The sequence below is a fragment of the Oxyura jamaicensis genome, chromosome 18 (genome assembly GCF_011077185.1).
Source record: "Oxyura jamaicensis isolate SHBP4307 breed ruddy duck chromosome 18, BPBGC_Ojam_1.0, whole genome shotgun sequence".
NCBI classification, from domain to species: domain Eukaryota; kingdom Metazoa; phylum Chordata; class Aves; order Anseriformes; family Anatidae; genus Oxyura; species Oxyura jamaicensis.
Genome location: NC_048910.1, coordinates 6644268 through 6656659, shown reverse-complemented (window position 1 = coordinate 6656659; position 12392 = coordinate 6644268). Strand labels below are relative to the sequence as shown.

Genomic DNA, 12392 nt, shown 5'->3' with positions numbered 1-12392 from the left:
ACTCCCCATTTCTCTCCTCGTACCCAGGATGTGTTCCCCTTTCTCAAAATAGTACTTATCAGGCCCCTTGTCAACCACAGATCTTGTCTCATAGCAGCTTCAGGATGAAAAACCTTCTCACTTCATCCTTGAAGATGGCTGAAGCTTTGGTGCAAAGTCTTTATTAAAGCATGCCAGGCTTCTCCTGGTTTTATTTTTTCCTTCTTACCCAGCAGCTGCCTTCTGTGTCTTGCTCGGGACTCCAATAACTTTTGCCAAGTAAGCCACGCGAGCACCGTGCCACTTAGGAGAGAAGGATGTCCCTGTGAGCCCCATGCTCCTGCAGGTCAGTCACCTTTTTTTCTTTTTCTTTTCTATTTCAAGAACAATCACTAATATCTAAGAAAGTACCAGCTTGGAAGTTTTTTGTTTTACAGAGTGTGCCGACCGCACAGAGCGGGAGGTACCCAGATCTTGTTTCTTCATCCTTGGCATATAAGTTCCAGCGCTCGATAGCCACATTTTTAAAGTCTTGGCATACCAGAGCCAGTAACATCACATACCTTAAAAGCAAAGGAACTTCTGGTGTGGGTATATGGCTGTGCCCACCTATCTGGGCTGCATGGGGCAGGCAGCCCAGTGCATCTCTTGAGAATTGGTACCCAGGCCTCTGGGGCTTCCAGGAGGGCTCCAGTGGGGCACAACATCCCTCAGTGATGCTGGGCTTGTCTCTCAGTCCCAGCCTGTTCTGTTACCATAGCACTTCCCTCCTTCCACTTCAAAGGCTTTTTCTCCCCCTCTGTGGCAGGATTAATGATACAAGACCAACAGACATTTATCTAACCGCCAGGTTTGCCTCCCGCCAGCCCTTCCCTGCGTGCTCCTGCAGCCCCAGCACACAAATCCAATTTCTCTGAATTCCCGCAGCCCCCTGCGCTACGGAACAAGTCCGGGCACAGCTGGGGCTGCTGCGGAGCCAGGCAGCAGTTTGCAGCAAGTCCTTGTTTGCCCTGGGGTAGGAGTCTGCAAACAGGAGTTATCACACACACAGCCTGCCATGTGCACTCCACTTGGCACCTCCAGCAGCACACAGCAGCCCCTGCCAGCCCGCTGCTCTTGATCGGAGGTGACTGTTTGCCCCCGTTTGCATTACTGGAGAGGAGCTTGGGGCTCCCCTAGGGGATGACCTGGCTTGGCTGCTGCTGGGCCAATGCCCCTCAAACTTCTCGGTTTTGGCTGATTTCTCCTCTTCCTGGTTATTCTTTACTCCATCAAAACAACGTTACAGCCAAGCTAATTTTGTGGTTCCCAACTGAAAAATCCTTGTGGTCAGAGAGCTCCTGAAGTCGGGTAACGTCTGATATGCATGTGCACGCGCTATAATGTGTATTTATGGAGAAATTACTGCTTAGGCTGGTGAAGTGAAATGTAAGAGAATCCACGCTACATGTCAAAATCGTTAAAAATAGATATATGCTGGAGATCAGCCCAGATTGGGTGCTCACACTGGTAGACGACAGGGAAAAGGGACATGCATTAAAATCAGCAAATGGATAAAACTGGGCTAGAGAGGGATGAATACAAGGGGAGAAGCTTTCCACTTTTTTAAAAACAAAGCCAAGGCTCCCATGCTAAAAGAATTGTATTCCTAAATAGGAAAATGTTAAAAAAAGACACTGTGCTATATTCAGGAACATACGTTACAAAGCTTTATGTCCACTGTGAGGATACACAGCATATATTCTGTAGGGGTCAACAACATTAATTTAGTAGAGAGGGTGAAAAGGACAAAGATGGGTGATGAGTATTCTGAGCCTTGCTTGCTGCTTCTCTTAAATTCTTGTCCAGGTCAACAAAGGTTATTAAAAATTTTTCTATCTCCTTTAAATAACTTTTAAGCTTAATAAACTGTATTTCAGTTTTAGATAATGTATTGATCGATACTTAACTGTGGTTTAGATTTTAGAAGAATGCTATCAATTGTTTCAGGAACCTTGGCTCTCTAGTTTAGACTGCAGGGACCTAAACTGCAGAAACTGTAGCTCAGTTGCTGGTGCTGGGGTAAGACAGCCATTGCAGGATATGGCTGTGTGCAAAGATGAGATCAAAAGCCTTCCAGATTAATATGGGTTAAGAGAGTCTCCTTACTTCTAATCTCACTCTTGCCTCCTTGCAATGCTCTGAAATACTTCCACTGATTTGTTTTGCTGGGGAGAGAAATTGTCAAGGTTTGCCAGGAAAAACTAGAAATATATATATATATATATAAGATTAATCTCGCAGTTGAATAGTATCGGCAACCTGAGTCAAATTTTGCCGCTAGAGTTGTGATTTTGTATCGATTGTGTTTTTAAAGATTTTTCTAGCAGGGAGAGGCAGACATTTTGTTATTGCTGTGTATTAATCAAAAGGGCTGAAAAATACTGCAGGCCTTATTCTCACATCTTTGTGGACCAAAAAGACAGTTGCGTTTTTAAGAATACAAGTCATCCTGGATTAGACTCAGCTTTGAAGTGCTAGTAATTTAACACCACTACAGTTTGGCACCTACTTTTGATGTGTGCAGCGTGGAAGGTGATGATCACTGCAGTTTAAAAGTCAGAATTTGTTTTTCCGACCAATGAGGATAAACTGAAACTTTCCTTGGATCCCTAGAAGGGGGCTTGATTCTTGCTGACCTGCAGAGCTTATTTTTAGGGCAATTACCTGTCTTCAACATTTAACATCAGATTTTTACAACAGCACGCAATTTTAGCATTGACTGCATTAGAAGCTTCTTTTACATAAGCCATAGAAAAGCACCTCACCATTTTTGCAGCTTTACAGGATCTCACAGCAGCCTTGATTACACATGTATTAGCTTTGTATTTTTAATTCAGCTCCTAATGCTTCTCATGTAGCGTTGAAGCCATTCAACACAAAGTTTCTGCTTTTACAACCGCTCATTTTTTAGCAACTCAGCAGCACAGTTAGTCGGTTTGTAAAGCTACTTACTAAATCTCGCCTGAAAACATTGATCTCCCAGGTTGTGCAGTTTTTCCCACTTCAAAGGGAAATCCGCTGCTGCTGCCTCAGTTAGTGCAGAACTGAGCAAAGTAACATGTTGAACTGTTTACGGAAACAGCTGATGTTATCTGCCAATTTGTTCAATGTTTGCTGTACCGGTGAGATTTCTAATTTAAAAAACTGCATTTGTCATTTCATCTGTTCCAGTAGTTATTTCACCCTCTTAACTTTTGTGGTAGAAGTAATGACAACTTTTTCAAAGCGAGAAATCCAAGGCTCTCCTCTGGATCTGGATTCCTGGCTGTGCTGCAGCGACTCTCACTCATCTCCAGTTTGCCGGGGCTTGGAATTTTATAATCGCCACACCACTTTCCAATCCGGGGAGCATGGTGATGACACATGGCCCGATTTGCTTTGAAGGCACAGGCAACCCTTCACAGTGAAGAAAAGCATGAAAGATGGGGACAAAAAATGCGACTATTTTGAGCCTAAATTATGATTTTCACATTGTTTGCAATACTGCAATCAATCCTCGTAACACCCATATTGATGCATCTGAATAAAAACCAAGTTTTGCAATGAACGAGGCCTTCCAGAAGGACTTTTCAGCAGTGGAAAATCCCCAATATCACCCTTGCTACCTTTTGCTTCCATAACACTTCATTTCCCACCGCCTGCCTCCCCCCACGGATTTTAACCTCCTCAGGGTTAAAAACGTCGCCATTTCTTCCCATTATTTCCAAATCACTCCAGAGGCCGGCGCAGCGTTTGTGCCAAAATGCTTTATTGTTATACAAACACGGAGCGAGAAGAAACACCACAGAAACCCCACAACCCTCCGCAGGCCGTCTCCTTCAACCCCGGGTCGTGCTCTCGCCAGCAGCCCCGCGGCGGTACAAAGGGGAGTTCTGTGAGGAGATGTGCCCCGGATTCTTGTCAGCTTCGTCCCGAGGGGGGCAAGGGGCGCTGCCGGCCGCCAGCCCCGCTCCCCTCGTCCCCCTCAGGCGGCCGGCAGCGCCTTCGGCCCCCCCGCCCTCACAGATCCAGGCTTTGACGTTGTCCTCCTCGATACCGAATGACCAATCAGGCGGCTAGCAGGGCGGGCAGCCAGCCAATCGGTCAGCGTTGCTACCTGGGGGGAGTATTTTTAGCCTCGGCGGTTCGCCTAGGGAGGGGGGCTGCGCCCCTCCTGTCAGGAGCGGCCCGCGCTGAGGGGGCGCCGCCATTTTGCGCCCCCCTGACCGTGCCTCGGGGGGGGGGGCGCTTTGGCCCCCTTGCTCCTGCCCGTGGGGCTCCCTGAGGTGTCCGCGTTCCCTCCCCTAGGCCCCGCGGAGCCGTGACCGGTCGCTGTCGAGGCCCCCGCGGGTCGTCACCGCAGCGGCGGTCATGGGAGATGTAGTTCGGCGCGGAGCCCTCCTTCTCCCCCCCCGTCCCTGCGGAGCTGAGGGGCGCGAGGGCAGGCTTTGACGTAGCCAGTGACGCAACGCTGTTGCGAGGCGAGGAGCGCGCTGACGTAGAGAGCTGCCCCTCCACGCCGGGCTGGGGGGGGGAAGGGACACGGCAGCAGCAGGGGGCGGGGCCTGGTGGCGGGTGGGCGGGGCCTGGTGGCGGGTGGGCGGGGGCCTGGCGGCGGGTGGGCGGGGCGAAGCCGGGCGCCGGCCAGCAGAGGGTGGTGCTGGTAGGCGGGGCTGGGCGGGGCCGGTGGGCGTGGTGATGGCATGGGGGCGTGGCAAGGAAGGCGATATATAGGGGCGCGCGGCGCGGCGCGGCAGTAGCAGAAGGAGCCGAGCTGCGGCTGCAGGGCGCGGACGTTGCGGGGGTGTGAGCAGCGCAGCCCTCCCCCCCTTTCCCTCCCCCCCTTTTTTTTTCCAACCCTCCCCCTCCCCTTTTTTTTTTTTTTTTCCCCTCTTTTCAATCTTCTTTCCTTTCCCCTCCCATCCTCCGGGAGCCGGCTCGTTCGGCGAGATGATGGGGGCCGGGTGCTGAGCCGCACCCCTCCGCCCCCCCCCCAGCACCCCCGTACCCTTACAGCACTCACACCCCCGCCGGGACTGTTTGCACTACCCCGCACACCCACCCGGGTGAGTACCGCCGCCTGAGGCCGGGGGGGGCCGCGGCAGCCACCGCCCGGCCCTTGAGGCGGGGGGGGAGGGGGGGCGCTGAGGCGGGCACGGCCGCGCCGTGACGGGGGGGGGGGGCTACACCACAGGGGCTGAGGGAACCGGGGAGAGCGGCACTGGGGCTGAGGGCACGGCACGGAGCCTCCCCGGGCCGGGAGGAGTGCGAGCGGGGCCGGCTGGCAACCAGCGGCCGGGCCCCTGCTGTGTGAGGGGCACCGGGGGGGGCTCGAGGCCTCCTCGCCCCTTGTGCCCTCCGGTTGTCCCCTCACGGGGCCCTGCACTTCTCCTTCCTCCTCCTCCTCCTCGGTTTGCCGGAGCTCCCCGGGCCGTGAGGAGAGCCCCGGCCGCCGCGTTATGTAACGCCCCGGAGCGCTTCGTGGGCCCGCAGCCGTCGGGAATATTAAAAACGGCGACAGCAGCAGCAGCACCACCACAAAATAAAAGTTGGAAATGGCCGAGCTGGCTTGTTTGATCAGCTGCTCGTGCCCCTGGATCCGTTTTTGGGGCGTAAGAAAAATGTATGGTGTCTGCCCGGCGCGCCTTGAAAGGATCATTTCTTTCCTAAAGGACACGGAGGCGGGGAAACAAAACAGATGGATTAATAAATCATTTTTTAAATGCCCCTTTTAACCACCCAATCAGCTTTTCTGTGCTGATTGTGTCCCTTTTGTAAATATCTTCTGTTTGCCCTTGATCTTTTCCTTATCCCCACCCAGTGCTGATCCAGCAAACGTTTAAAGGTCGCCTTATCTTACAAACTATTCCCATACCATGTTGGGGAGAGTGCAAGTGGCTTGGAAATAGGGTTCCAGGCTTTAAAAGGAGAGATTATTCGGAGCAAGAAATAACAATGTAAATAACAAAGCTTTTTTTTTTTTTTTTTTTTTTTTAAATGGGATTTTTACCGACTTTGATTTCTCTAATCTTCAGTGGCAGCTACACAGAATTCCATTCCTGGTGATGCAGTGCAGAAAAGCACACCCTTAATTGAAATTCTTGTTGAGCGCTTCACTTGAGCCAAAAATATATATTTTTTGTTTCACCGGAACTTTCTGTATAAAGGTGTCTCCCGTGGATGAGTACCTTATATTAGGGTATTGCAGGGTTTTGATTAGCAGGGTGTGTGCTTGATTCTAGTCCCTTCTTTAACTTTAGATAGCTAATTTCCCTTTTGTCCTTTGAAGGACTGACAACCATATTTTATATTAAAAATAAAATGGAGTCCTAGAGAAGGAGAAAAGCAGTTGTTTTTGCTGAGGCTATGAAAAGCCTTCTTGGCTCAAGTAACTTTTTGGAATCTGGACTATAGACACCGCAAAATATGTATTTAGCTAATATTTTACATTTGACCTACAAAATAATTAGTAGAAAGAGAAAAATTAGGGAGTGGAATTATTGTAATCATTTTCGCAGTCGTTGCCACCCTTGTGACAGCAAATTCATGCGTCTATTTTGTATGCATTGACTGCATTATCATTTTAGCTGTTCCGAGGAATTGACTGCATTATCGTTTAGCTGTTCCGAGGAAAGGCAGAACTGTTACATATGTACAGCGGACATTTTCTCTTCACGTAGTATAATTTCGCCAGCGCAGCACAATTCACAACATAATTTCACCAGTTGATGTGAATGGTTGGCTTGGACTTAAAATAAGCGCAGCGTAATTTTAGTTATTTGTGTGAAGTCCTCTAAAGCAACTGAGAATATTGTTATATTTCTGCAGCTTACTGCGTGACCAATGTGTTTGCAAACTTTAAAATGATAAATGAGCCTCGAACTTAAGAGCTTTCAAGCTAAACTAATAGTCCAGTGCTAAATTTTGCAGCTGAGTACCATAAATCATCCAAATATAGGTTGGTAATTGAACCCTTGACAGGCCTGGCAGTTCTGTGATGTCTTAAAAATTATACTTGCTGCTTTGTGAATAACTAAAGTGCAAGCTCATGTGATTCTGAAATACCCCATGCTGTATATGTAAACACATGCCTAGTGCATCTTATGCAGTACTGCTTGTAAGTCATACCGAATGTAGTTGACACCCTCACCTTTTGCAGGCATGAACATAAATAGTTTGCAATTATTTTCTTTTTCATTTAAAAAGGAACCTATTTTATGCAGAAAGTGAAGCTAAAAGAATAGGCCTTGGAGCTTGAGCTTACGCTGTCCTTATTTGGATGTGTTTGCTTTTGTTTTTTCTTAAAGGAACAAGAACACTCAAGGTGAAGGATAATAATCTACTAGAATCAGCACTTTGAATGAAATTTTGTTTCCCTGTGGCATCTTGAACACTTTCTTCGTGTTTCGAAACAGACTTAAACCTTTGTGGCATAGCAGCTATGCAGCTTGAAATCCAAGTAGCACTCAATTTTATTATTTCATATTTGTACAATAAGCTTCCCAGACGACGTGTCAACATTTTTGGTGAAGAGCTTGAAAGACTTCTCAAGAAGAAGTATGAAGGGCACTGGTATCCAGAAAAGCCATACAAAGGATCAGGGTTTAGATGTATACATATAGGGGAGAAAGTGGACCCAGTCATAGAACAAGCATCCAAAGAGAGTGGTTTGGACATTGATGATGTTCGTGGCAACTTGCCTCAGGATCTTAGTGTTTGGATTGACCCATTTGAGGTTTCATACCAAATCGGTGAAAAGGGACCAGTGAAAGTGCTTTATGTGGATGATAATGAAAATGGATGTGAGTTGGATAAGGAAATCAAGAACAGCTTTAACCCAGAGGCCCAGGTGTTCATGCCAATTAGTGACCCAGCATCTTCAGTGTCTAGTTCTCCTTCTCCTCCCTTTGGTCACTCTGCTGCTGTGAGCCCAACTTTCATGCCCCGCTCCACTCAGCCTTTAACCTTCACCACTGCCACATTTGCTGCCACCAAGTTTGGCTCGACCAAAATGAAGAATAGCGGCCGTAGCAACAAGGTCGCCCGCACTTCTCCCACCAACCTTGGCTTGAATGTCAATGACCTGTTGAAGCAGAAAGCCCTTTCCTCCTCCATGCACTCTCTCTACGGGCTTGGCTTAGGCAGTCAGCAGCAGCAGCAACAGCAACAGCAGAAGACTTCTGCCCTTTCTCCTAACGCAAAGGAGTTCATTTTCCCCAACATGCAGGGTCAAGGTAGTACCAGTAGCATATTTCCTGGTGACAGCCCCCTTAACCTCAGTCCTCTCCAGTACAGTAATGCCTTTGATATGTTTGCAGCCTATGGAGGTCTAAATGAGAAGTCTTTTGTGGATGGCTTGAATTTTAGTTTAAACAACATGCAGTATTCTAACCAGCAATTCCAGCCAGTTATGGCTAACTAAAAATAAAACAGAAGTGACATACAAGTAAATACTATTGTACAAGTTAAAATGCACGTACCCAAGGGTGTATCTTTTTTTCCACCTCTTGAGATTTTTTTTAAGGCTTGTAGTATGAATACATTCAAGCTTGGTTAGATAAATACAACATGCATCATTTTTTCATTTGCCAACCAAGCACAAAATTATTTTATACTGAAATGTACATTACAAAAATATACTCTCAAAATATGGCCTCTTACAGTATTTAAGATATAGCAAGGACATGGCTGATTTTTTTCATGTGTATATATATATATGTCCACAAGCATATATGTATATATATATTTCAAAAAATTGGCACTAATAAGTGGGTTTATTGGTCTTTTTCTAATTGTATAATTTAATTTAGTACAAAGTTTGTAAAATATCAGAGTATATATATTGTTTCTACAACATGGTATTGCATTTATATCTTTTTACTACAGTGATCTGTGACAGCTGCAGCAGCTTCATGTTGTATTTTTTTTACTGAAATTGTAAGATATCCATCTTAAAGACATCAATTCTAAAAAAGTTGTGTACAGAATATTCCTTAGTGGTGGAATTAAAATGTACGAAATATTTGCTTTTTTCAAAAGAAACACAAATTGTATTTTCTGTTAAAAGTTTAAAGATTTTTGCTATATATTATGGAAGAAAATGTAATCGTAAATATTAATTTTGTACCTACATTGTGCAATACTTGAAAAAAGGTATAAAAGTATTTTGAGTCAGTGTCTTACATGTTAAGAGGGACTGAAATAGTTTATATTAAGTTTGTATTAAAATTCTTTAAAATTAATTGACTGTTGTGGTCTGTTTTTACTGTTCTGCTGAAGATCAGAGCGCTGCGCTTCTTGTGTTGTCAGTGCTAATGATGCAAAAAAGTCTGACTCAGTGCATCACAAAGGAGCGATGGAAAGGGTTGCTGTATTGATGCACCACAACAATGGGTTGCTTACCTAAAATACTTCTGACAAAGCACGTAACCTGATTAAGTGCTTGCCTACAATTACTTGAGCAAATGTTCGCTTGTTTTCCATAACTGCAGCTTACTGAAGTCAGAAGGCGCTTCGTTATTTTTCCCTTGAGAATTAAGACTACAAGCGGTGCGAATGTTGACTTGTTGTGTGATGGGATTTATCGAGAAGGTACTCAGGTGATTCAGTGAAATTCCCTGTCCATGTAATCAGGGCGGATTGGAACTATTATCTCGGGAGGTCCTAGACCAATGCATCAGCGTTTGTTTCTGTATTAGGGATTAATAGCTCAGAAGCTAGGCTGAATAAAAATGCTGATGTACAGTTTACTAAACTCATTGTAAACTTTGATTTTATATGCTCTATTAAAGAGAGAAATGTAATGCAAATACAATGTGACAATCTAAGGTGTTTATTCTAGTGGATTTCACCAATTTTAGCTTAATAGATTTTCAAAACATGAATGTGAGTGGGAGGACAGATTCCAGAAGCTGACAAAATAACTCAGCTTTTCCATGGCTATTTTGAAGTTGCATCCCTTACGGTTTTCTGTTCTTTTGACAAATAGCGTTCCTTGCTAATGGACGTTGTCATGGGGAAGAGAAACTTGCTTACTTAATCCCTAACTCTAAAACAGCAATTTATTTTCCTTCCTAGCTCTGGTTGTACAAAAAGGAGACGCATGCTAAGTGGATTGTCCTTTGGCTCATAAGGGTGAATTTGAAGCTACTAAAGGAGTACAGCATTAAAATGATCAGAACGTTACTGTTCTGAAACATGCTTTTGAGACAAAATCAGTCTTGGCCTGCCTGATGCTCTTGGTCTTATAAAAGGTGTAAACTTGCCCACCAGCAGCACCACGCATACAAACCCAGTCTGGTGTGAGAAGAGCAGTGACTTGTTGGAAATAGCCTCGTGCTGTAAGCAAGGACAAGCGTGGTTTGCAACGGTGCTGCAAGGTCTTTGGACAGGGTACAGGTGTGAAGAAGCGTTGCTCTAGCAAAGGGGTGGGTTGGAGATGGGAGGCTGACAATGCTATCAATTTCTAATGCCGTGACAACCATCTCAAAAGCAATAATGGAGTGAATATTTTTTTAGGCATTCATCTGTTTGTATTTAACTGGCTGCTTTTTATTGAGTTTGCCATCTGGTTTATCTTTCCACTAACAGCACATCAGTGGACAGAACCATGCTTAGGAGCATATCACTAATTTTGAGTGGGTGATTTTGGTTCTAAAAGGGATAGGCCACTGAACAGTGTCTAAAATACATACATATATTTGTCATAACTACTGAAACATGGAGAATGATTTGTGTATTATTTCTATCTTTATGTCTAGACTTTAAGACTTACTATAATTAGCATTTACAATATAATAACTAAACTGCCTAGGAGGTTGAGCAGCTTTGATAGCAGAGACTGTTTTCGGTGTTCCTGTGATGTGAGCTAAGATCACTTGTTTTAAAGGTCATCCAGCAGTACTACCTTCTTTCCATTCTGATTTGTTCGCTTTCACCATAACCAGCTCTACAATAAAAGGCAGTCATTGCCTTGAAAGGCAGTCTGGAAACAAAGTGGGTTTTATTTTTATTTATTTATTTATTTATTTATTGGTGGGTGTCTACATGCAGCAGCACCTGTTAATGTAAAGATTTTAGTAAGCAGGTTTCTGTCATTCATAGGTTGTTTATGGTGCTTTGCAGGGAGACAATCTGGAGAGAAAGCTTGCAGTTGAAGAATGCAAATGAGAATATTTTTAATCTGTTCTCTTACTCCTTATTAGAAGTTAAAGATTTTATTGTTTTCTGTTCAGTCTACTACATCCATTTATTTATCTTGTACTAAAGCTTAGTGCTGAATTTGTTAGATCAAACATTGATGTTGCAATATTCTGTTTTAAATGAGTGCCAAGTCAATCTCATTTAATGTGCACGCACCCAGCTTTCAGTTCTTGCAGCCATGCTCTCAGGTAAATATATTTGCTTTGAGACAAAGGGCCTAAATGGAGCGAAGGTAAAAAAAAAGGAAGCATTTGCTCAGTTGTGCAAGTTCTTTTGTATTTTCTGTTGTGAACATGCAATTTACTTCCTTAAAATTACTGGTGTAAGTTAAACCTCAGAAGACGTATTTTATTTACAGTGAAGAAAAGAGTAAAACCATAACTATTCATCCCCCTCCATGATGCTTAGTGCATCCTGTCTCTTCATTCAAGGCCTCCAACCAAACACAAATTTTAAAAAAATAATCCTTAAATGTCTGAAGTAGCAATGGATTGGTGTTACGCTTAACGTCTGAACCATAACCAGATTCAGAGTCGTGTTAGATTAAATTTGTAGAGTCTTAAAGAAATTAGAATTGCTATTGACAAACTAGTGGTAGTCTCTGAGGTCCACATCTACTGTAGCACATCCATCTCGTCCACTATTTCTTGCTTAACCCTATATTTCTGTATAGATCTTTTAAAAGATATAAAGTTACGTTTTTCAGGTATTTCTTCTGCTTTTACAAAATGTCAGAATCAATACTCATCAGCTTTCCACTGCATGGTTAGTTTAATAAAAAAAGTACCCATTCTCTTTTTCTACAGTGAGGATTAAACAAAATGAGCATAAAACCTAAAAAATAATAATTGTTTGCCAGATCTATAGAATTTGACAGAGCTAAGCCATGCCTACCTAGGAAGGCAATGAATGTTATGACTATACTGAAGGTTACACTAATTTGCTTTTACATGTAAGATTGTTTAAATGATCGTGCTACATTAAAACAAGGTTAGTGTTCAGTCATTGGTTTAGAAATTGATAAGGGATGGTAGCACTTTAATCTGTAAGGCTGACTCAATTCAGTACAAGTTGATTACTTTTGAAAATTGTAATCTGGGATCTGTGAAATTGAGTTCAGAGACTTCTTGGCACAGCAGGGCAGGGAGTTTTCAACAGCAGTGGTGCGGGCTGCATTTGTTCTGTGGGTA

General features: G+C 44.3%; 1 protein-coding gene and 1 long non-coding RNA gene across 2 annotated transcripts; one reads left to right on the top strand and one right to left on the bottom strand.

Annotated features, from left to right (window-relative positions):
- Nucleotides 1–414: 414 nt before the first annotated feature.
- On the bottom strand, nt 415–3109 carry LOC118175770. Its single transcript, XR_004755125.1, has 2 exons — nt 2974–3109; nt 415–778 (listed from the first exon to the last, which is right to left on the bottom strand). It is a non-coding gene; the product is annotated as an uncharacterized LOC118175770 (long non-coding RNA).
- A 1660-nt stretch (nt 3110–4769) lies between these two features.
- TOB1 (transducer of ERBB2, 1) lies at nt 4770–9242 on the top strand. Its single transcript, XM_035342299.1, has 2 exons — nt 4770–5066; nt 7308–9242. Exon 2 carries the CDS (start codon nt 7442–7444, stop codon nt 8420–8422), a length of 981 nt encoding a protein of 326 aa, XP_035198190.1. The 5' UTR covers nt 4770–5066; nt 7308–7441; the 3' UTR covers nt 8423–9242.
- The last annotated feature ends 3150 nt before the right edge of the window (nt 9243–12392 follow it).